At 49.3% G+C, this 24,158-nt stretch overlaps 2 protein-coding genes and 1 pseudogene across 3 annotated transcripts in view; 2 read left to right on the forward strand and 1 right to left on the reverse strand.

The window, feature by feature from the left end:
- Window positions 1–719, reverse strand: part of RPL3L (ribosomal protein L3 like) — a 44,416-nt gene extending 43,697 nt beyond the window's left edge. Inside the window, exon 1 of the mRNA XM_082261839.1 lies at window positions 579–719. Coding sequence (XP_082117965.1) covers window positions 579–581 — 3 coding nt within the window. The 5' untranslated portion in view covers window positions 582–719. The remainder of the gene's footprint in view (window positions 1–578) is intronic.
- Window positions 720–8,811: 8,092 nt separating this feature from the next.
- On the forward strand, window positions 8,812–13,121 carry LOC309558609 (integrase/recombinase xerD homolog; annotated as a pseudogene). Its single transcript has 3 exons — window positions 8,812–8,944; window positions 12,277–12,938; window positions 13,055–13,121. The product of its transcript is annotated as an integrase/recombinase xerD homolog (transcript).
- A 4,700-nt stretch (window positions 13,122–17,821) lies between these two features.
- The window catches only part of NDUFB10 (NADH:ubiquinone oxidoreductase subunit B10), a 12,157-nt gene continuing 5,820 nt past the window's right edge, over window positions 17,822–24,158 (forward strand). Inside the window, exon 1 of the mRNA XM_082261847.1 lies at window positions 17,822–18,032. Within this exon, the coding sequence (XP_082117973.1) occupies window positions 17,891–18,032 (142 nt within the window). The 5' untranslated portion in view covers window positions 17,822–17,890. The remainder of the gene's footprint in view (window positions 18,033–24,158) is intronic.

Here is a 24,158-nt window from a genome sequence, read left to right on the forward strand (position 1 = left end):
GGGCACAGCATCGCATGTCTGCGCAATTGTCAGTTAAAGTAATGCAGTGCCGTATCGCAATTGCCTGGTCGTAAAGGGGGTCAAAACCTTCCAGGGGGCAAGTGGTTAAATAAATTACAGGGGGTGCGAACCAGTAACCCGTTCATTTTTTAACAACACAAGAAAGAACCATGGCTACTACATTCTCCATCATCTCCTTACCTGGCATACGTATAATGTATTTGTTCACAGTTTTTAATATAAAATATAACCCCCACATAATAAAAAAAAAAAGGAGAATTAGATGGGCAAGCGTGTTTTTTTTTTCAACATGACTAATTATGTTTAACAATGTAAAAATGAAATTTCACATGCTGAAAAAAACTTCACCTGAGTTTGCTCTGGGAAGTAGCAGAAGGTTGTGAGCAGTGGGCACAGAGGGTGAACCCCTTTAAGCACAGACTAAATCCACCACTTATAAAGCAAAAGACCTGATCTGGCACAAATGTACAGCTACAAGAGGCAGGCTTGGACCCACTTATCCCCTCTATGTCCTATACTTCAGAATAAAATGAATTTCCAGAGGCAGACATACAGACCATAGGACTTGTCCCGGAGCTGGCGGCTGCAGGAAGGAGGGTAGTGCCAAGTGCTGATCCAAACCTGATACTTAAGAATTTGGAGGCACAAATTTAGCCCTCCTATGCTTCTATATCCATGTCGGAGCAGGGAGGGGGAGCTGGGAAGGTGTGATATTAATCAGACCGTCCTATGACTGGGGTGGGGGCAGCTGTTAGACTTGATTTACACTCCAGGGGATGGTAACCCAGAAAAGGTGGCACCATTCACACAGAGGCGTCCATTGTATAAGATCAGTTGTCATCTTATCATCTAGTTCAATGGAGGAATCAGCTGTCTTCTCAATGATTCCTGTGTCCCAGTGCTGCAGGTTTAAATGATGCTAAAATTTATTTTCAGTAAGTGCATATTATGAGATGTACATATGGCTAAATTATTATTATTATACAGGATTTATATAGCGCCAACAGTTTTACAATATGAGGGAAGACAATACAGTTGCAATACAATTCAATACAGGAGAAATTAGAGGGCCCTGCTTGTAAGAGCTTACAATCTAGAAGAGTCATGTCTGATGTGACTTTGATATTTTTTCTTGCTAACTAGTTTATATTTTAACCAGTTCTGGACCGGAAGGATTTGCCCCCTTAATGGCCAGGCCATTTTTTGCAATTCAGCACTGCGTTATTTTAACGGAAAATTGCACGGTCGTACCAAAATAAAATGAATGTCCTTTTTTTCCTCTCAAACAGAGCTTTCCTTTGGTGGTATTTGATCACCTGTGCAATTTTTATTTTTTGCGCTATAAACAAAAAAAAGCGACAATTTTGGAAAAAAAAACAATACTTTTCACTTTCTGCTATATAACATTCCCAAAAAATATATTTAAAAATCAAATTTTTTTCATCATTTTAGACCAAATTGTATTCTGCTTCATATTTATGGTAAAAAAAAAATCCCAATCAGTGTATCTTGATTGTTTTGCGCAAAAGTTATCCCGTCTACAACCTAGGGGAAAGAGTTATGTCATTTTTATTAAAAACATTTTTTTTACTAGTATTGGCTGCGATCAGCGATTTTTAGTGGGACTGCGACATTGTGGAGGACAGATGGAACACCTAGCTGACATTTTTGACACTTTTGGGGGTACCAGTGACATTACTACAGTAATCAGTGCTAAAAATATGCACTGTTACTGTAATAATGACACTGACAGGGTTAACACCAGGGGCAATTAAAGGGTAAATGGGGATGAGCTTTCTGCATGAACACAGAGACCCGTGTTCCTAAATAAGAGGATCACAAGATCCCTGTGTTCATAACTAACAGAACAGCGGTCTGCTGTGTTTACAGCGGCAAACCCAGTGGCGGCCCATGCATAGGGGGCGCCGGAGCGCCGCCCCCCCTAAAAAAAAAGAAGAAAAAAAAAATAGAAAAAAAAAAATGACAAAAAAAAATAAAGTTTTGAAAAAAAAAATGACAAAAAAATAAAGTTTTGAAAAAAAAAAAAAATTGGGTTCGCAGGCCTATGCGCTCGGCCTGGTGGATATGGAGGGGGGTGGGGTTTACGACCCAGAAGAGGCGCCGATTGGCTGCCTTCTGGGGGCGTAACCTGGGCGCAGTCAAAAGCGCAGCGCCACCCCCACCTTCGTGATATCCTGGCTGTGATTGGTCCAGTCTCCAGCCTGGACCAATCATCATCCAGGACATCGCTGACTCGCAATGGGGGCGGTGCCAGTGCGTGCATCAGTCACGCACCGTTACCGCCCATCTCCTTCCCGCCGCCCGGACCGGAACTGAAGACAGAAGACTGAAGAGGAGGACGTCCGCGCTGCTCGTCTCGGTTCCCGGAATCCCGCCATCCCGCCATCCCGCCGCCGTCAGAAGGTAAGTGATTGCAGCCGGCCTGTACCATCACCTGTGCCATCCCTATGCCATCACCTGTGCCATGCCTTTGCCATCAGCTGTGCCATGCCTATGCCATCACCTGTGCCATGCCTATGCCATCACCTGTGCCATGCCTATGCCATCACCTGTGCCATCACCTGTGCCATTCCTATGCCATCACCTGTGCCATGCCTATGCCATCACCTGTGCCATCACCTGTGCCATGCCTATGCCATCACCTGTGCCATGCCTATGCCATCACCTGTGCCATCACCTGTGCCATGCCTATGCCATCACCTGTGCCATGCCTATGCCATCACCTGTGCCATCACCTGTGCCATGCCTATGCCATCACCTGTGCCATGCCTATGCCATCACCTGTGCCATCCCTATGCCATCACCTGTGCCATGCCTATGCCATCACCTGTGCCATGTCTATGCCATCACCTGTGCCATTACCTGTGCCATGCCTATGCCATCACCTGTGCCATGCCTATGCCATCACCTATGCCATCACCTGTGCCATGCCTATGCCATCAACTGTGCCATCACCTGTGCCATGCCTATACCATCACATGTGCCATGCCTATGCCATCACCTGTGCCATGCCTGTACCATGACCTCAAAGTCATGCAATTTTTTTACCGCGTTTTTTGCCGCGAAGCAATACCTATTACATTTTTCTTTTTGCGCCCCCCCAAAAATTTTAAGCACCAGCCGCCACTGGGCAAACCGCTGTTCTGTCCCAACAAGGAGCCATCACGGGTGCCCACAAATTGGCTCCCCCTGTGGCCAATAGCGAACCCGCTAGCAGTTCCACAAAGTGACGTACAGGTACGTGGTTTCACGGGACAGAGCCGAACTGCGGCAGTATATTAACTGCTGGCGGTCGGCAAGATTCTGATACAAAGCATTGGTAATGTATTTATAAATTAATTTAAAGTGTTTGTTAACCCAACTCTTGTACCTTGTACTTGTATAGGAAATTATCCTGTTCTTTTTGTATTTCTTCCCTTTGTGTGAAATTCCTGGTGTTCCTGCCAGTCCCTCTGCTTTCCTATTAAAAACTGACCACACTAAGCAGGAAAGCACAACGTGGACAGTTCTCTAGCTATGCTGGGAACTCAGCCTGCTCTCAGGGGTCTGTGAAAACATTCTACTCTTCGTGTAACAGCTGTATAGGCTGCCAGGGGTCTATGAAAACACTCTACTTGTCATGTACCGAGTGTATTGGCTGCCAGGGGTCTGTGAAAACACTCTACTCTTCGTCTACTGGGTATTTAGGCTGCCAGGGGTCTGTGAAAACACTCTACTCATCGTGTACCGGGTGTATAGGCTGCCAGGGGTCTGTGAAAACATTCTACTCCTCATGTACCGGGTGTATTGGCTGCCAGGGGTCTGTGAAAACACTCTACTCTTCGTGTACCGGGTGTATAGGCTGCCAGGGGTCTGTGAAAACACTCTACTCTTCATGTACCGGGTGTATAGGCTGCCAGGGGTCTGTGAAAACACTCTACTCATCGTGTACCGGGTGTATTGGCTGCCAGGGGTCTGTGAAAACACTCTACTCTTTGTGCACCGGGTGTATTGGCTGCCGGGGGTCTGTGAAAACACTCTACTCCTCGTGTACCGGGTGTATTGGCTGCCGGGGGTCTGTGAAAACACTCTACTCTTCATGTACCGGGTGAATTGGCTGCCGGGGGTCTGTGAAAACACTCTAATCGTCGTGCACCGGGTGTATTGGCTGCCGGAGGTCTGTGAAAACACTCTACTCGTTGTGTACCGGATGTATTGGCTGCCGGAGGTCTGGGAAAACTGTGATGTTTGTGCAGTATAACTGTGACCTTTCCCCTTTTCTCCTGATGCATGATGGGGAAGGGGCTGTACCAGGAAGTCAGACACAGTGTGTGGAGCCTGGAAGCAGCAGCATGGTACAGAGAAGTGATTACATCTGTAGGAACAGAAGCTGTTATATTATTACTCCTCATGTCAGCATGTCTCTGAGTGAGTAATAAAGCTCTCCTGGTTAAGAAGTACATCCAGCCTGTGTGTAACTTGCTGAGCAGATACTGGCAGCATTGCTAGCAACACCCCCGTGTCTAAGGGACATAACAGTGGCGACGAGGATTGTGGATTTTAGCATACATGGCCTTCATAGGGTTTATTCAACCATTTGATCCTGCTGCTGAGTCATGGAGCTCCTGGGTGGAGAGGCTGGAGCAGTATATGTAAGCAAATAGTGTGGCTGCAGAAAAGAAAGTTGCAGTTTTCCTCACAGCATTGGGACAAGCTTCATATGGTACTCTCAGAGACCTTATTTCTCCAGACAAGCCGGCCTCTCAGCCCCTGCCGGAGTTAATTTAGAAGCTACATGCACACTACAACCCAAAGCCGTTAGAAATCGCAGAGCGGTTTAAATTCTACAGTAGGAGGCAGCAGGCAGGGGAGGACATAAAGACATTTATCATTGCTTTACGTAAACTAGCTGCCACTTGTCAGTTTGGAGACTACCTGCAGACAGCTCTCCGCGACATGTTTGTCATGGGACTCTGCGACCCAGCCATACAGAAACGTTTACTCACAGAACCCGACCTGACTCTGACAAAAGCCACTGACCTTGCTACGGTCATGGAGTTGGCTACACGAGATGCCATCCTACTGAAGGCACCACCTGACACTCCTGCGAACCAGGGAGAGGAAATATTCCACACTGCTATCACCCGACACCCAAGACAACCATCCCCAAAACAACCTAAGTCTCGCCACCCTACTTCTCGTGTCTCTAGGATGCCAACTTGCTACCGTTGTGGGAACACTACTCACAGTGCACCTGCTTGCAAGTTCAAGGATGTCGCTTGTTTTCTCTGTGGAAAGACTGGTCATATTGGGCGTGTTTGCCGCAGCTCCCGCTCCCTGAACGGTACCACAAGAGGTAGATGTACACAGACGTTTCGTGTGGATGTGGATAATAACGGCATCAGCTCTGATGAGGAGACCTGTGTCCAGCATGTTGGACTGTTTCGAGTAGCTGGGAGTACTCCTGCGATAAAAGTGGATGTCACACTCAATGGCTGTCCTGTCTCCATGGATGTTGATACAGGGGCGGCTGTGTCTGTCATTTCATGGACTGATTTAAAGGCATCGGGTCTGTCCCTACCGCTCCAACCTACAAATCTCACACTACAAACCTACAGCAAGGAACTACTACAACCCTTGGGTTATGTGAAACCACTTGTTACATTGGGCAACCGCAGTCAAACTCTGCGCCTTTATGTTGTACGTGAAGGAGGTCCTCCGTTGTACAGTAGAGACTGGATCAAAGCCCTGGGCATGCCTCCTTTTACCATTGCCCAATGTACATTGCCCTCTGAAACAGACCATTGGGTGGAATCCCTGAAGTCTCGCTTTAAGGAGGTTTTTGAGGACTCTTTGGGCACCGTAAAAGGGAAGATGGCCCACCTCCTCTTGAAGCCTGGTGCTACACCTCGTTTTTGTAAGGCAAGATCAGTACCTTTTGCCTTACGGAAGAAAGTGGAAGCAGAGCTGGACCACCTATTGGCTGAAAACATCATAACAAAAGTTGATAGAAGTGAATGGGCATCACCAATTGTGCCTGTCAAGAAAAAGAATGGAGACATTAGGATTTGTGGGGGTTTCAGGGTTGCCCTGAACAACCAACTTCTTGTGGATCAATACCCATTGCCTCGACTTGAAGATCTATTTAGCTCACTGGCTGGGGGGCAAAAGTTTACAAAAATAGACTTAAAGCAAGCTTACCTGCAACTGCAAGTACACCCAGATTCACGCCATCTGTTGACCATTAACACACATAAAGGTTTATTCCAATATAACCGCATGGTTTTCGGCATTGCCCCAGCGCCAGCCATCTGGCAGCGGATCATGGATGAGGTCCTGGCAGGCATACCTTTCACTCAATGTCTACTAGATGACATGCTCATCACCGGTCTCACTGATGAAGAACATAGAAAGAATGTGGAAGCGGTGCTAGAGAGACTCCAAAGGTATGGTTTACGTGTCATTCTTTCAAAATGCGAATTTCTTAAGTCTCGGCTGGAATTTTGTGCCCACACGGTCGACCGACATGGGTTACACACTACTAAGAAAAGGTTAAAGCCCTTACCCATGCCCCTACTCCACAGAATGTCACACAGCTCAGATCTTACCTTGGCCTCCTAAATTACTACCACCGTTTCTTGCCAAACCTAGCACACCAGCTCTACCCGTTACATCGCTTACTGGATGCAAAAGCTAAATGGATTTGGACAGAAAAATGTGAAGAAGCCTTTCGGCTTTCCAAAGAACTCATTCTGTCTTCTCGAGTTCTGGTCCACTGTGATTTAAAGAAACCCGTCACCTTGGCTTGTGACACCTCGCCTTATGGACTAGGTGCCCTGCTTTCCCATGTCATGCCAGATGGCACAGAGCGCCCCATTTCTTTTGCCTCCAGGTCTTTAACCTCAGCAGAACAAAACTACTCCACGATAGACAGGGAAGCTTTGGCCATTGTATGGGCCACAAAAAAATTTCACACTTACATCTATGGTCGGGAGTTCACACTTATCACTGACCACAAACCTCTGTTGTTAATCCTGAACCCTCAGAAAGGAATTTCTACAACAGCATCTCGCTTACAAAGGTACGCTTTATTCTTGGGAGCTTATCCTTATTCTATCAGATACCGCTCTCATGATACCCATGGCAATGCAGATGCCTTTTCCAGATTACTCACTCAGATACATGCTGACATGAGGAGTCATAATATAACAGCTTCTGTTCCTAACAGATGTAATCTCTTCTCTGTACCATGCTGCTGCTTCCAGGCCCCACACACAGTGGACATAACAATAGACTGCCAGGGGTCTGTGAAAACACTCTACTTGTCGTGTACCGGGTGTATAGACTGCCGGGGGTCTGTGAAAACACTCTACTCATCGTGTACCGGGTGTATTGGCTGCCGGGGGTCTGTGAAAACACTCTACTCATCGTGTACCGGGTGTATAGACTGCCGGGGGTCTGTGAAAACACTCTACTCATCGTGTACCGGGTGTATTGGCTGCCGGGGGTCTGTGAAAACACTCTACTCGTCGTGTACCGGGTGCATTGGCTGCCAGGGGTCTGTGAAAACACTCTACTCATTGTGTACCGGGTGTATTGGCTGCCGGGGGTCTGTGAAAACACTCTACTTGTCATGTACCGGGTGTATAGGCTGCCGGGGGTCTGTGAAAACACTCTACTTGTCGTGTACCGGGTGTATAGGCTGCCGGGGGTCTGTGAAAACACTCTACTCTTCATGTACCGGGTGTATAGACTGCCAGGGGTCTGTGAAAACACTATACCCGTCGTGTACCAGGTGCATTGGCTGCCGGGGGTCTATGAAAACACTCTACTCATCGTGTACCGGGTGTATAGGCTGCCGGGGGTCTGTGAAAACACTCTACTCTTCGTGTACCGGGTGTATTGGCTGCCGGGGGTCTATGAAAACACTCTACTCATCGTGTACCAGGTGTATAGGCTGCCGGGGGTCTGTGAAAACACTCTACTCATCGTGTACCGGGTGTATAGACTGCCGGGGTCTGTGAAAACACTCTACTCGTCGTGTACCGGGTGTATAGACTGCCGGGGGTCTGTGAAAACACTCTACTCATCGTGTACCGGGTGTATAGGCTGCCGGGGGTCTGTGAAAACACTCTACTCTTCGTGTACCGGGTGTATAGGCTGCGGGGGTCTGTGAAAACACTCTACTCTTCGTGTACCGGGTGTATTGGCTGCCGGGGGTCTATGAAAACACTCTACTCATCGTGTACCAGGTGTATAGGCTGCCGGGGGTCTGTGAAAACACTCTACTCATCGTGTACCGGGTGTATAGACTGCCGGGGGTCTGTGAAAACACTCTACTCGTCGTGTACCGGGTGTATAGGCTGCCGGGGGTCTGTGAAAACACTCTACTCTTCGTGTACCGGGTGTATAGGCTGCGGGGGTCTGTGAAAACACTCTACTCTTCGTGTACCGGGTGTATTGGCTGCCGGGGGTCTATGAAAACACTCTACTCCTCGTGTACCGGGTGTATAGGCTGCCGGGGGTCTGTGAAAACACTCTACTCGTCGTGTACCGGGTGTATAGGCTGCCGGGGGTCTGTGAAAACCAGTGGCAGCCGGTGCTCCATGGGCCCGGGGGGGGGGGGGGCGGCGGATGGACCACCCCCCCTGGACCACACCACCTCGCACACCATGACACCCCCCCCCCATCCAACAGCATAGCCTCTCCTTTCGGCCAATCCAGGTGACGTTCCAGCCACCGGCGGCGTCTCGTGGGACCCGGTGGCTGGAATGTCACCTGGAGGCGGCCATGGAGGAGGACATTGTGGAGGTGGGGGAGCGGCATTCCCGCGCTCGGCGGTCACGGCCGCCGGAGCGCTACAGCCCGGATTTCTCCCCTGGAGCTCAGCGCCACGATGGGAGCCCCGGTGGGGACCCTCCAGGTGGGCGGCGGGGCCTCTGGGAGGAATCCTCGGCGTCGGCGGAGCTCCAGTGGGCGGGGCCATTCTCGTGCAGGGCCTCCGGCCCCGCCCGCTCATCCGGATGAAGGAAGTGCAGCGGCTGCCCATGGCGGTGAAGACTGGCCGCCCGGGTCTGCTCGGCGGGGGAGAGGTACCAGCAGTCGCCCTGGCCAGTCGGGTGGAGCGCCGGAAGTGGATGCGGATGCTGGTCCCGGCAGAAAACGTCAGCGGAAGTCGGTGGGGGACGTCAGATCCGGTCATCGGCGGGGGGGGAGGCGGAGCGGAGTGCCCCCCCTGCGCTTGCTGTTTCCAGGTCGGTCGTGGTGGAGGAAGATCCGGAGGTCCGGTCAGAGGGCGAGCTGTCCAGTTCCGAGGAGGGAAGTGCTCCTGGTCCGTCGTCTGCTGTGGCTGCGGGACCCGCGGCCGCGGGGTCCCAGTCAGGTGAGCCTTTATCTTTGCACCCTTTGTCTGTCCGGTCTGCTTTGTCTTCGTTGGTGGGGGCGTTGGGGGTGGAGCAGAACCGGGGGGGGGCCCGCGGTGGTGGGGGGGGCTCCAGGGGGGATGGGCTCTCCGCAGGTCGCGGAGGGGAGGGTCCCAGGGCCTGCTGCGCCGGTTGCGGCGGGGGGCCTGGGGGACTTGCTGGCGGGCCTGCGGTCTTTGTTCCAGCGTTTTGATGGGAGTGTGGGGAGTTCGGCGCCGGTGGCGGCGTGGGGCTCAGTGAGGGCTCCGGTCGCGGCGGCGTCTGGCACGGGACCTGCGGGGGCTGGGTCAGCCCCGGCTGCTTCGGGGGACAAGGTGGTGGCGCCTGGTGGAATCGCCTCCTGCGGTGCCGGCGGTGGACAAGGTTGCGGAGCCCAAGGCGTCAGGTAAGGATGATGCGATTCGTTTGGCGGATTCCGCGAAGTGTGAGGTGTACGTCTGTTTTGAGGGCCCCTTGGGGGCGCACCTCAAGGCGGAGGTACGGGAGAAGATCTGGAAGGATGAGTACGTCGAGATATTCACGTTGCTTCCGTTGGAGAAGTTTAACCTGGATAGGGTGAAGCCGGAGGAGTCGAAGAAGGAAGATGAGGAACGGCGGCGTTTTCGTTTAATTCCGCGCACGTTTAGCAATTGGCTTCAGGCGTTTGCTATTTTTGCGAGTGTGGTGGGCGAGAAGCATCCGGAGCATTGCTCCGCTTTGTTTTGCTATCTGGATGCGATCGGGGAGGCCCACAGGGTGTATGGGGGGGTGACGTGGCTCCGGTATGACGAGCAGTTCCGTCAACGGAAGGCGGTCCGCCCGTCGTTGAGGTGGGATCATAAGGACATTAGTTTGTGGATGCGCCTCATGACTTCTGCGCGGGCGGTACCGTCTTCCTTTCTGAGCGGGGTCGGCGGTCCCTCTTCCCCAGGACAGCCGGCCGCGAAGCGTCGGGGTTTCTGTTGGCAGTATAACGAAGGGACGTGCCGCTTTGGAAATGCCTGCAAGTTCAAGCATGAGTGCTTCGGTTGTGGGGGCGCTCACCCCTTCTCCCGTTGTTTTAAGCAGGGTAAGCCCTGTACCGGGGACGCTCAGCACAAGAGGGACGACGCCGGTGATGGTGGAAAGGATGCGGCCTTTCCTAAGTAGGTATCCGGACCGGGCGGCGGCCCGCTTGCTGGAGGAGGGGTTTTCGGTCGGTTTCCGCATTCCTTGTTCTCTTGATGGTGTTCCCCCTTTGGCGGATAATTTGCGTTCGACTCGGCTGAACCCCGGGGTGGTGTCCGACAAGTTGGCGAAGGAGGTGGCCTTGGGCCGCATGGCGGGTCCTTTTGATGCGCCGCCCTTGGCTGATTTGGTGGTTTCCCCGTTGGGTTTGGTGCCGAAGAAGGAGCCGAACAAGTTTCGGATGATCCACCATCTGTCCTTTCCGAAAGGGGGTTCGGTCAATGATGGGATTGATCCGGGTGCCTGCGCGGTGTCGTACACGTCTTTTGACGCTGCCATTTGTTGGGTTCGCCGTTATGGGCGGGGTGCGTTGCTGGCCAAAACGGATGTGGAGGTTGCGTTTCGTTTGTTGCCGGTGCATCCGAGCAGCTTTCGGTTGTTGGGTTGTAGGTGGTTGGATGCCTTTTATGTCGATCGCTGCTTGCCCATGGGCTGCTCTATCTCTTGTGCGTTTTTTGAGACCTTCAGTTCGTTCGTGGAGTGGGTGGTACGGGAGGTGTCGGGGGTCAATTCGGTTATCCATTACCTGGATGATTTTCTGTTTATTGGCCCCCCGTCTTCTCCCTTGTGTGGTGTCTTGTTGGCTTCCATGCAACATGTGGCAGAGCGTTTCGGTATTCCTTTGGCGGCTGATAAAACGGAAGGTCCAAAGACCACGATCAGTTTTTTGGGCATTGTCATTGACTCGGTGGCGATGGAATGTCGCTTGCCGGATGACAAGTTGCGGGACATAAAAGCGGAGATCTGCCTGTTGGTAGGGAAACGAAAAGTGCAACTTCGACGGTTGCAGTCGCTTCTCGGCAAGTTGGCGTTTGCATGTCGGATCATGCCTATGGGTCGGGTCTTCAGTCGCCGTTTGTCGGCCGCTACGGCGGGGATCCGCTCTCCGCATCATTTTGTCACGCTGTCGGCGGACCTGGTTGACGACTTATGGGTCTGGCACGTTTTTCTGTCAGCCTACAACGGTCGTTCGCTTTGGCTGCGGGGTCCGGTCAGCAATTGGGACATTGATTTGTTCACGGATGCTGCGGGATCCGCTGGGTATGGTGCTTACTTGGGGGGCCGTTGGAGCGCCGAGCGCTGGCCGGCGACTTGGCGGGAGAAAGGTTTCTTGCGGAACTTGGTTCTGTTGGAACTGTTCCCCGTGGTGGTCGCGGTGGAGTTGTGGGGGGAGGTCTTCCGTGACAAAAAGGTGCGTTTGCACTGCGATAACATGGGGGTGGTGCAGGTCATTAACAGCTTGTCGGGTGCTTCCCCGCCGGTGATTCGGCTGTTGCGCCATCTTGTCTTGCGTTGCTTGCAGTTAAATGTTTACTTGTACGCCGTGCATGTCCCAGGTGTTACCAACTCGGTGGCAGATTCTTTGTCTCGTTTTCAGATGGACAGGTTTCGGGAGTTGGCGCCGGCTGCGGAGCAACGGGGGGAGCCTTGTCCATCGGAGCTCTGGACGATTGCTTTGGGATCGCCACCGACTTGATCAGACGGTCCTTGAGCGCCGGCACTTGGGCGGCGTATTCAAAGGTATGGGGGGACTGGCGGGCCTTGTTGACTCGGACAGGAGTGGAAGGGGTGAGTATGGGCTCTCGTTCTCTTTTATTGTATTTCGTTTGCTTGAATTTTGAACAAGGGGTGTCAGCGGCGGCCATCACTCGGAAGTTGGCTGGCTTGGCGTTCTTGTTCAAAATGTCTGGGTTGGAAGATTTTACCAAGGATTTTGCGGTACGGCAGGCGTTGAAGGGGTACAGGAGGGGTGTGAGGCGCCCGGATGGGCGTAGGCCGGTCTCCTTTCACCTGCTGGGGGAGTTGGTGGGCAGGTTGGGGTGCACCTGCTCCTCCTCCTTTGTTTACAGCAGCTTTTGTTTTGGCCTTTTACGGGGCATTTCGCATTGGGGAATTGGTTAGCCCTTCTAGGAATGTGCATGGCGGACTGCAAGACGGGGAGGTGAGTTGTTCTGCTTCGGCTGTGGTGATCTTTCTGAGACGTTCCAAGACAGACCAGGATGGCAGAGGTGTGTATGTGCGCCTGTATCGGGTGGGGGGTTCCTCTCTTTGCCCGGTTGCGGTGGTGGAGGAGTTCAGGCGGGTGCGTCCGTCGGTGGCGGGTTCCTTTTTGATGCACAGGGATGGTTCGGCTCTGTCGAGGTTCCAATTTGTGGCTGTATTTCGGAAGTGCTTGTCCGAGCTGGGTCATGATGCAGGTAGTTACGCTTCTCACTCCTTCCGCATCGGGGCAGCTACGGAGGCGGCCAGGTGGGGTGTGGATGAAGCGACGTTGAGGCGGATAGGCAGGTGGGAATCTTCTCGTTTTCGTTTGTATGTTCGTCCTGGTTTAGATGCTTGTGTGGTTCGGGGGGTGGCTGGTTGTTTTGATGTTTCATTGCCGTGGTGCTGTTTTTTCTTTACAGGGGGAGCTGCATGCCTCGTGTGGATCTTAGGACACTCGTATGTGTACTAGGGGGCCAGGAGGGCTGAGGTGAGGCATGACGGGAGGCAGTTGGGTTTTACAAAAGAGGAGGCCACCGTCCGGTGGATTGGCGTCCCAGGGTTGCTTTGGTGCAGGGTCCTGCCGGAGATCAATCGTTTTGTACAGTTGGACAGAGCCCCTGGGATTTTGGTGTTACATGCGGGGGGCAATGATTTGGGGGTCAGGTCCATGCGCCACCTCATCCGGGACATTAAATACGATTTTCTTCGGTTGCGATTGGCCTTTCCTGACACGGTGGTGATCTGGTCGGAGATTGTCGGCCGCACGGCTTGGCGTTTTGCCAGGTCGGTCGCCAAATTGAACAAGGCCCGCATCAAGGTTAATGCGGCGGTTAGCCATTTTGTCATTAGGAACGGGGGGTTGGTGGTCAGGCATCGGGAGTTGGAGGTGGATACCTGGCGGTATCTGCGGGGGGATGGGGTTCACCTGAATGCTGTGGGCACGGATTTGTGGTTCCTCGGCATTCAGGAGGGTGTCCAGCGTGCCTTGCATTTGTGGAGGGGCTCGCAGTTGTAAGGTGTCACGCCTGCGAGCGGTGGCGGTTGGGGGTCTTTGGAGGTGGTATAAAACAGTGTTGGTATAAAAGTGTTTAGGGTGACCCATCTAGGTATGGAGCCCTCTGGTATCCCGGTTAAGAGTGGATATTAACCGGAAGTGTAGGAGGTATCAGTGGTCAAGTGGGTTGTCCCTGAGCTGGTGTTGCGCGGCTGGGGACCGTTTAACGGATTACGCTGATACCAGGTTAATTGGAATCTTGTGCCTCCCAAGACCAACAACTTATTTATGGTACTGGAATATTTATGGTTATGTTAAAATGTGTTTTGGTTATTTTGGTTATTTGTTAATAAATGGCCCACCGGGCCAATTTTCTCCAAACTGGCGTCACTGGTATTTTGTTTAGTTTAAGTATATGGTTGGGGCTAACTGGGAGTAAGCCTTAGGAATACCCTAATCATGATTTGCTGTGGCTTCTAATGCACACATATTTGATTGTGTCCAGGTTTTCCCAGACAACCATATCCCCTGCCTGTGTTCCCATCTGCAGCAGTGATAGCTGGGATCTGATTGGTCGTTGTGGGTAATTGTGACAGTCATTCTTTGGGACACTTAGATGAAACATATATACCCCCCCAATGAAAGATTAACCAGAACAGGGAAGCCTCCAGCACCTCACGAGTTGTATCCAGTGACGACACGGGCCAGAAATAGGAGAGCCATATGAAGCAGCAACAGCTGCTAACATGAAAATACCAGCATAATAAACAGCAGAAGCTGACGGCGAATCCCACTGCAGCTGAACTCCGGGCACAAAATCTTACATTGATATGTATTCCTCATTAGCCATAAATCCACTTTGTGGGCACAGAACGTCTTTGCAAACCCAGATATTAGCTTGTAAAGGTAGCAGTGACATTATCAATGGGCTCTACATAGCCTGTGCAGAGAGAAGGGCTGTGGGAGGGGCCCAGCAGGCTCCACCCACTACAGGCTTCCCACAGAAAACTGCAGGGGGGTGGAGACAAGACCTGACACCCTGCACATGGAGAGAGAGCGGAGCAGTGGGAGGGGCTCAGCAGACCCCACCCATTACAGGCTGCCTGCAGGAAATTACTGAAGTGGGCGGAGACAAGACCAGTCACCCTGCACAAGGAGAGAGAGCAGGTAGCCAGCAGGCTCCACCCACTACAGGCTACCTGCAGAAAAGGACAGAAGTGGAGAGAGCAGAGTGATAAGCTCATCATCAGTCTGCTGATTCTCCTGTCCAATCACAGACCTGTAAGTGTTATCAAACTGCATCAGAGACTGCCTAGGTCTCCTGCTCTAGCAGGCAAGGCTGTGCTCTGTGGCAGAGCTGTGTAAATCTCAGGGCTGGATGGACAGAAATATAAATCCTTTAGCAGGTCAGACAGCTCCTTTAACCACTTATGAACCGCCTGCTGTAGTTATACTGTGGCAGGCTGGCCCTCCTGCGCAAACCGCCGTAGGTATACATCGGTCACGCACCTGCAGCTAGGGGGCGAGCGTGCGCCAACACTTTGCAGCGGGGACTCCGATTTACGGGACAGGTGGCTCCAATTGCCGTCTGACAACCGCAATTGTAAACACAGCTGACCGTTCTTCTCTCTGAAATTATCACAGAGCCCATGTGATCCTTCTATATAGGATCACAGGTCTCTATGTTAATTTCACAAGCCACGCCCCCCATACAGTTAGAAACACACCCCTAGGTACACATTTAACCCTTTGATCACCCACTGTGTTAACCCCTTCCCTGCCAGTGTCATTAGTACAGTAACAGTGCATATTTTTAGCACTGATCACTGTAGTGATGTCACTGGTCCCCCCAAAAGTGTCAAAAATGTCAGTTATAGGTCCGATCTGTCAGCCACAATGTCAAAGTCCCGCTAAAAATCGCTGATCGCCACCATTACTAGTAAAAAATAAATAAATAAAAATGACATAAATCTTTCCCCTAGTTTGTAGATGCAATAACTTTTGTGCAAACCAATCAAAATACACTTATTGCGATTTTTTTTTTTTTTACCAAAAATATGTAGCAGAAAACAAATTGGCCTAAAAGGATAAAAAAAATTGTTTTTTTACATTTTTTGGGACTGTTTTATAGCAGAAAATTAAAATTATTGTATTTTTTTAAGAATTGTCGCTGTTTTTTGTTTATAGCGCAAAAAATAAAAATCGCACAGGTGATCAAATACCACCATAACAAAGCTCTATTTGTGGAAAAAAAAGGACATCAATTTTATTTGGGTACAGCGTCGCACGACCGCGCAATTGTCAGTTAAAGTAACGCAGTGCCGAATGGCAAAATAGGGCCTGGTCATTAAGGGGGCAAATCCTTCCGGTCCAGAAGTGGTTAATTGAACAAGCTGGAGTTAGAAGCTGATTGGCTGCACCAGATTTTGCTCTCTCCAGGTTTATCTTCCCCAGTGTGTCTATATTATAACCAATTCCTCTATTACTCCTCAAATGTCTCTCTTCCTAAATCTGAGGACTTGTACAAAACAAATACACTAAATGGGTGTATTTATTTCAAAAAATGTCAGAGTTATTCATCCTGTGAAGCCACACTTTGCTCTGTGCCAATAGGGCCAAAATCAAATGTTATTTTACTATTTTCTCTCCAAGTCAAATTGTATTAATTCACAATGATGAATAATACAGACTGAATAAGAAAACATCATATTATGGCCACTAGATGGGGCTGACGATCATAGTAAGTATTTGTTTACTGTGATCGTCAGCTCCATCTAGTGGTCATAATGCAATATTTTCTTGATTTTTTTATGCATGAATAACATTTGACCTGGAAAGAGAATATAGCCTATTAACATTTGCCTTTGCCTCCATTCGCACAGAACGAATGTACATGCAGTTTCACAGGTAAATTTTTATAAACATACCCCTATGTAACTACAAAAAAGTGTCAGACTGTCCTAAACCCCTAAATCCAACCCCTGAAATCAATGGCTATGGTTATTATGAGCAATTATCCCATATGGAAGAAAAATATATTTCCAATATATTTAGGGAAGTTTTTTTTAGAAATATATTGAATATGGCCAAAATTGTAGCATTTCAAATATATTTCCAATATATTTTGGAAAAATAAATTAAGACTGTTTTTTTTAAATATATTTTACTTCCATGTGGGATGTGTCGTGCCGTGTATATAATGCTGTGTGTCTAGGGGTGTGGTTGGGGGCGTGTCCCTTGCCTATATACTTCGTGCTATAGGGGTCCCTTAATGTGACAGCGTCCTGCTTGGGGCTCATTGCCTGGAATGTTATTGGTCGCATTCAGCTGCTGGCCAGGGAATTTTCCCAACTGAGAGATGAATGTGAACAAAGGGGCCGGAGACACTGATCAATGTCATGGGTGATCCTGATGACTGATAATCATTAAATAAATATCTATGCTCCTTGAGGGCAGGGACTGATGTATATATATATATATATATATATATATATATATATATAGCACTGTGTAAACTGACAGCACTATATTATTAATTGTAATAATAAAACCAAATATTTAATATATATTCCAACATAGGGAAATGTTTATTGTTATCCCAGACAAGAAAATATGTACAAAACAGAACACATTCCCCCTTAAAAAGAGGGAAATAATAAATTAATAATATCAAATAATTATCAGTTCAAAAATCAATTGTATCCTGGCTACAATTTTTCAAAGGCAATTCTTAGGAGAAGAGGTACACAGCGCCCTCTGCTGCCTGCAAAGGTATACAGCTTTTTCTTGCTGTCTGCAGCCTGCACAAATCTTGAACGCCCTCTACTGTCTGAGGAAATCTCGCTCTGATCTGAAAACGAGGCCTGAAACGCAAAGCCCTTGCCTTCCCCAGCACATGTGACTAAAATAGGTGGCCTTTGGCGCCTGTGTCCTTGTGATACAATGTTATACGAACACGATGGAAGGCAGGAATACCTGTATACGACAATATATAATAAACGAAGCCCTCTGCAGCGTTGGAAATTACCTCTGTCGCTGGGGTCCTTCGTTAGTCAGAAATTGTTGCCTTGTGCGCCTGATTGGTGTAGTCGCGACAGCGTTTTGTACAGAAGAGGGGGGTCAGGGGGATATTATCATTTCGAGTGACGTAGGAGTGATGAAATCAGTGTTTATATAGTCTGGCAGTGTGAGGGGCAGTCTCTGGGGGGTCCTCCGGTGTCCGCCATACTTCAGGGTGACAGGAGTCGGGGTGACCTGAGCGATGCCTGTGGACAGAGATGTGTACCCGGAGCCTCCAACCAAGACTCCGATCCGCGAGAACAAGTCCGGCCTGCCCGACCCCAATGTCCTCATCAGGAATGTCTTCTACTACACGGTGGACAGGCCGGTCACCATCTTCCACGGTGAGGAGACCTGTGTGCTGTGCTGGGGGGACTACAAGGCCCAGCGTGCAATGTCCGGCCACAGGACCCGGTGCTTATTCAGGAACTACAAGTCACAGCATCACTGCTATGGCCTGCAAGGTCCCAGGCCAAGGAAGCTGTGGGGGGACCCCAGACCAGGGAGGCTGTGGGGGAATCCAGGCCAAGGAAGCTGTTGTGACTCCCCCATCCTCCTTGGTCCTGGCTGGTCAATGGTTTGGGGTCCAAGGCCATACCTGTCATGGCACGTGGCTGTCGTGGAGTCCCTGGTCGCAGCGGTCATGTTGCCCCCCCCCCCCCCCCCCCCCCCTGGTCGCAGCGGTCATGTTGCCCCCAGATCACAGTCCAAGGAAGCTGTGGAGCACAAGGTTGCAGCAGTTGTGGTGCCCCGGGTCCTGGCTAGTCATTGTTTTTGCACTTGGGGTCTCGGCCCATAGCTGTCTGGCATGCCTGGGTTCCGGACCACGGCTGTCTTGGTGCCCTGGGTCCCGTGCCATAGGTGTTGTGGCACCCTGGGTTGTCATTGTTTTGGTGTCCTGGCCTGTGGCTGTCGTGCCACCCCAAATCCTGGCTGATGATGTTTTGGGATCCTATGGTGCCCCAGGTCCAATAGTTTTTTGTTCCCATGCATTACAAGTATGCTGGTCTAAGGGGATGCCAGGGATGTGTTCTTTCAAATAATGCTCTTGACAGAAGATCCCAAGGAAGGGTGCTGTAAATGTTTACAGACCCAGTCCCAGGATGCAGCTGTTATGGCACCCTGAGTCCTGGGCCACTGCTATTGTGGAGTTCCAGGTCCAAGGCTGTGCCCATTGTGGCACCCAAGGTCCTAGCTGGTCATTGTTATGGCATCCTGGCCCATAGCTGTCATGGCATGTGGTTATTGTGGTGTGCTGGCGTGTGGCAGTCGTGCCACTAGCTAGTGGTTGTTGTTTTGGTATCCCAAGTCCAATCGTTTTGTTTCTGTGTATTACAAGCATGCTCATCCAAAGAGATGTTAGAAATGTGTTCTTTCGACCTGATGCATTGACAGAAGATCCCAAGGGGGATGCATGAGCCTTGGGTCCTGGGCCACTGCTCTTGTAGTGTTCCAGGTCCAAGGCCATGACAGTTGTGTCAACCTGGGTCCATGTTGGTCATTGTTTTGGCATCCCAGCCCGTGGCTGTTGTGGGACCCAGGGTTCTGGCCCATAGATGTCATGGCATGTGGCTGTTGTGCCACCCCAAATCCTGGCTGGTTGTTTTGGTGGCCCAAGGTCCGGTTCCATGGCGCCCCAGGTCCAATTGTTTTGTGTTCTCATGCGTTACAAGCATGCTTGTCTAAAGGGATGCCAGGTATGTGTTCTTTTAAATAAGGCTCTTGACAGAAGATTCAAGGCCAGGGTATGATGTTTACAGACCCAATCCTGGGATACAGCTGATGTGGCGCCCCAGGAACCAGCCCAGATCTGTTGTGGTAGGTGGCAGTCATGGCACCTGACTAGTTGTTGTTTTGTGAACCCTGGTCCCAGCCCTTGGCATCCCAAGTCCAATCATTTTGTTTCCATGTTTTACATGTTCATCCAAAGGGGTTGATGGAGATGTGTTCTTTCAAATATGGCTCTTGACAAAAGTGCTGTGATGTTTACAGACCAAGTCTCAGGGTGGGGCTGATGTGGTGCCCCGGGTCCTGGGCCATGATAGTTACAGTGCCCTGGGCCTTGGCTGGTCATTTTTTTGGCATTCTGGTCCATGGCTGTCGTGGCATCCAGGGTCCCGACCCATAGCTGTCATGGTGCCCCAGGTCCTGGCCTGTGGCTGTTGTACCACCATGAATCCTGGCTGGTTGTTGTTTTGGTGTTCCTAGACATTACAAGCATGCTCATCTAAAGGGATGCCGGGGATCTGTTCGAATAAGGCTGTTACCAGAAGCTCTGAGACAGGGTGCTGTGATGTTTATGGGCCCAGTGATGCCACTGGGTCTTGAAAGAGGTAATTTTTTGAAAACAAAATTATTTGATTAAACATTTTTATTTGAATGTTGATCGGGGGAGGAAGAGAAAATATTATATGTATACAATAAACTTCAGTATTAAACGTCTGGAAGTGTCCAAAACACTAAAACCTATTCTAATAGATAATGAGGTGCGCCACACTGTATATGAGATGTGCCACACTGTATATGAGATGTGCCTATGTGCCACACTGCATATGAGATGTGCCACACTGTATATGCTGTATTAAAAAATATTCAGATTTCTTCCTTATTTCAGAGCGCCTCCTGACGCTCACACGAGTCCTCACCACTCTTCTCTCTCAGGCTGACAGTTACAGTGGAAGGGGCCGAGAACTCCAAATGACGTCAGCGAGGAGGAGAGAGGCGGGCGGTCACGTGAGCGCTCTGAAATAAGGTAGAAATCTGCATATATTTTTTCATACAGCACTGAGCACATACAGTGACGCACATATCATTATCTAACAGAGGCGATTGTAGGAATATAACCAAACTACTATAGCAGCAGGAAGGGGCAGGGAGCAGAGTGGGACTGGTACAAGCCGACAGACTGAGGGGGAGGACAGAGGAGGGCTGCGGATGACAGAGGCACGTAAACTGACCACCCAGGGCTCTGCAGCCGTGATAAACTGTGGTCAGTTTTAGGGATGCACCGATCCGATATTCGGATCGGATATCGGCCCCGATACGGGCAAAATAGCTGGATCGGGGGATCGGTAAAATTAAGAGATCCACAGGCCGATCCGGTTTTGCTCTGTACATAGCATGTGAGGGAGCAGAGAACAGCTATCAAAGAAAAAAAAAAAGAGCCTCCTGCAAATGCCTTTGAACTCTCCCAGTTAAGTAAACACAATGATTACAATATCTTTTCGTTCCGTCTGCCGAGGAGGGAAGTTTAACCTCTTAAAGACTAAACCCATGACATTTTAGATTTTGAATGCACAATTGTTATAAGGTATCTGCCGATACCGATGCGGAAGTATTATTTTGTTATAAGCTCACAAAACAGTACTTCCGGATCGGACTTGGGATCGGCGATTTCACAAAGCAAAAGATTGGCATCGGGACCAAAAAAAGTTAGATCGGTGCATCCCTAGTCAGTTTACAGAGGAGGGCAGAACCAGGCAGGATCAGCCGGGTATTTTATATTCTACAGGGGGCCAAATTATACAGCACAAGCACCATGCTGCTGTTCATGCTTTAACCACTTGCCGACTGCCGCACGACTATCTACGTCGGCGGTCAGCCCCTCACAGGCAAAGTGACATAGGTCTACGTCGCTAGCCTGTGAGGGTCTAGGGAGCGAGCGCGTGCCGCCGGAGGCGCGCTCCCGCGTGGTCACGGACCCCCCGCGCGTGTGACCGGCGGACACGATGTCCGCTGGTCACTCTGCGATCGCCGCTACAGAGGGAGAAAGTCAGGCAGCTTGTGTAAACAAGCCGCCTGTCATTCTCCCCTGTGTAGAAACTGTGATCACATGGTTCTACTATGTAGAACCGTTGATCACTGTTTCTACAGCTCAACAGACAGCCAATCACAGTTAGAATCACGCCCCTAGGGACACACACAGCCCCTCCCTCTCAAATAAAGTTAACCCCTTCACTACCAGTGTAATTTTACAGTAACAGTGCATATGTATAGCACTGATTACTGCAGTAATGTCACTGGTAACCCCAAAAGTGTCAAAAATGTCAGTCAAGGGTCCGATCTGTCCGCCGCAATGTCGCAAAAAAAATCGCAGATCGCCGCCATTACGCGTTAAAAAAAAAACAACAAAAATGACAAAAATCTTTCCCTTTGTTAGTAAACGCGATAACTTTTGCGCAAACCAATCAAAATACACTTTTTGCGATTTTTACCAAACATAGGTAGCATAAAACAAATTGGCCGAAAATGTTACAAAATTTTGATTTTTACATTTTTTTTTTTTTTTTTTTTGGGGGAATTTCATAAAAAAAAAAATGTGAAAAATATTGTTATTTTTGCAAAATTTACGCTTTTTTTTTTTTGTTTATAGCGCATGATCAAAAAATCGCACAGGTGATCAAATAGCACCAAAATAAAGCTCTGTTTGTGGGGAAAAAAAGGACGTCAAATTAGTTTAGGTACAGTGTCGCACGACCGCGCAATTGTCCGTTAAAGTCACGCAGTGCCGAATCGCAAAATACCCCCTGGTCAGGAAGGGGGTAAAATCTTCCGGGGCTTAAGTGGTTAAGGGAACCGGATCCATTATTTATTTATTTTTGGGGTTACAAACACTTTAGGCATACACCTGTGGAGGGCTGGGTTTACCCACATTAGGATGTACTGGTGTTCCGTGCATCCCAGTGCAGGCAGTCCCATTGATGTCAGTTGGGATGCAGCAGCTGTAGAGACAGACATTGCTCCTAATCTGACATCAATGCAGGTGCAATTTCCCCGAACACAGACAGATCGGAACCTATGAGCCTCTGTCCGTGTACATGTTTGTAAGGTTTTGGAGGTCTTATCCTGAATTTAATATTTAGAAGAAATGACCAGTGATGACCCCTGCACAACCCGCAGTGAAAAGGGTAATGGAATATCTCGGTACCCAAATATTTAACAAATGCATTAAAATGTATGTAAGTATTATTCATACAAAAACATTAAAAAGACAAAAATGCACAATTGTGATAAAACAGCAATTCATGCTAACATCAACAGACACAGAAAGTTATACAAACAAGTCTAACTGATCACATAGTATGTGGGGGTGTTGGCGCTCAGAGGTTAAGCAGACAATATTACTACAGCAGCAGATAATAATGTGTGTATAGGATACAAATACAAATCAGGGGGAGATTAAGAGTGCATTTGCAGGTCCCTGAGGGTAGGGGACATAAAGGGACTATCTAAGAGTCCAATAAGGGGGTCCAAGATGGTTCCAGGGGCAGATGGAGGGCACTCAGGGCACGCTATCCGGTGGAGTGAACTCTGCATAATATAGGCTAAAAGAAGGGAGAGCGCCTCTGATCACATAGTAACCTCAGACAAACGCTGAGGGTATATCATTTACGATGTACTGTATACCTAGAGTATCTATCTAGATATCTCTATCTATATCTATCATTCAAGAGAGAGCCCAGATGGCAGTCAAATTTGGGACACCACAAAAGCTTTTCTCGCAGATCCGGTAACTATGTCAGTATGTCGATAATTACTGAATTTAAACCAAGCAAAAAGAAATCTCTTGGGGAAACAGAGGATTGACTCAAAATCGAACTGCCAGGACTCATTCTGCAGGGACACCTATCAGGTGGAATGGTATGAGATCGAAGGATACAAAGCAATGAATCTCAAGACATCGCTGTAGAGGACATCATTATTTATTTATTTATTTCAGGTACTTGTATAGCGCTGTCAATTTATACAGCGCTTTACATATACATTACACATTCATAGCAGTCCCTGCCCTCAAGGAGCTTACAATCTAAGGTCCCTAACTCCCATTCATTCATACATACATAGTAGGGCCAATTTTTTTATACAGGATCCAATTAACCTACCAGCATGTCTTTGGAGTGTGGGAGGAAACCAGAGTACCTGGAGGAAACCCACGCAGGCACAGGGAGAACATGCAAACTCCAGGCAGGTAGTGTCATGGTTGGGATTCGAACCAGCGACCTTCTTGCTGCTAGGTGAAAGTGCTAACCACTACACCACTGTGCCATCATAGCTCAGGATCTCAGGCGTAGGTAAAACAAGCTCCCCAGGTCTACAACAGAATTGCTGTTTTATTACAATTGTGCATTTATGCCTTTTTAATGTTTTTGTATGAATAATAACGTACATATTTTAATATTTTTGTTTAATATTTGGATAACAAGATAGTGCTATACACTTTTCACTGGAGGCTGTGCAGGGTCACCCCTGGTTATTTCTTCAACGGACATGAATAGGACTGCCTGCGCATCGCATGGGCGAGAGCTTTAGTAATGCTCATGTGAATGAGGCCTAAAAGTATAACTATTGGCAGAAACACCAATTCTCCCAACAGTCCGAGGTCCTGTGTTGGCATCTTTCTGTATTTTCTTTTTTTTTTTTTCTGGGTGCTGGATTTCGGACAGTTTGGCTAGGGAATGATGACATCACTC

The sequence above is a fragment of the Pelophylax lessonae genome, assembly GCF_965119305.1.
Source record: "Pelophylax lessonae genome assembly, chromosome: 6".
NCBI classification, from domain to species: domain Eukaryota; kingdom Metazoa; phylum Chordata; class Amphibia; order Anura; family Ranidae; genus Pelophylax; species Pelophylax lessonae.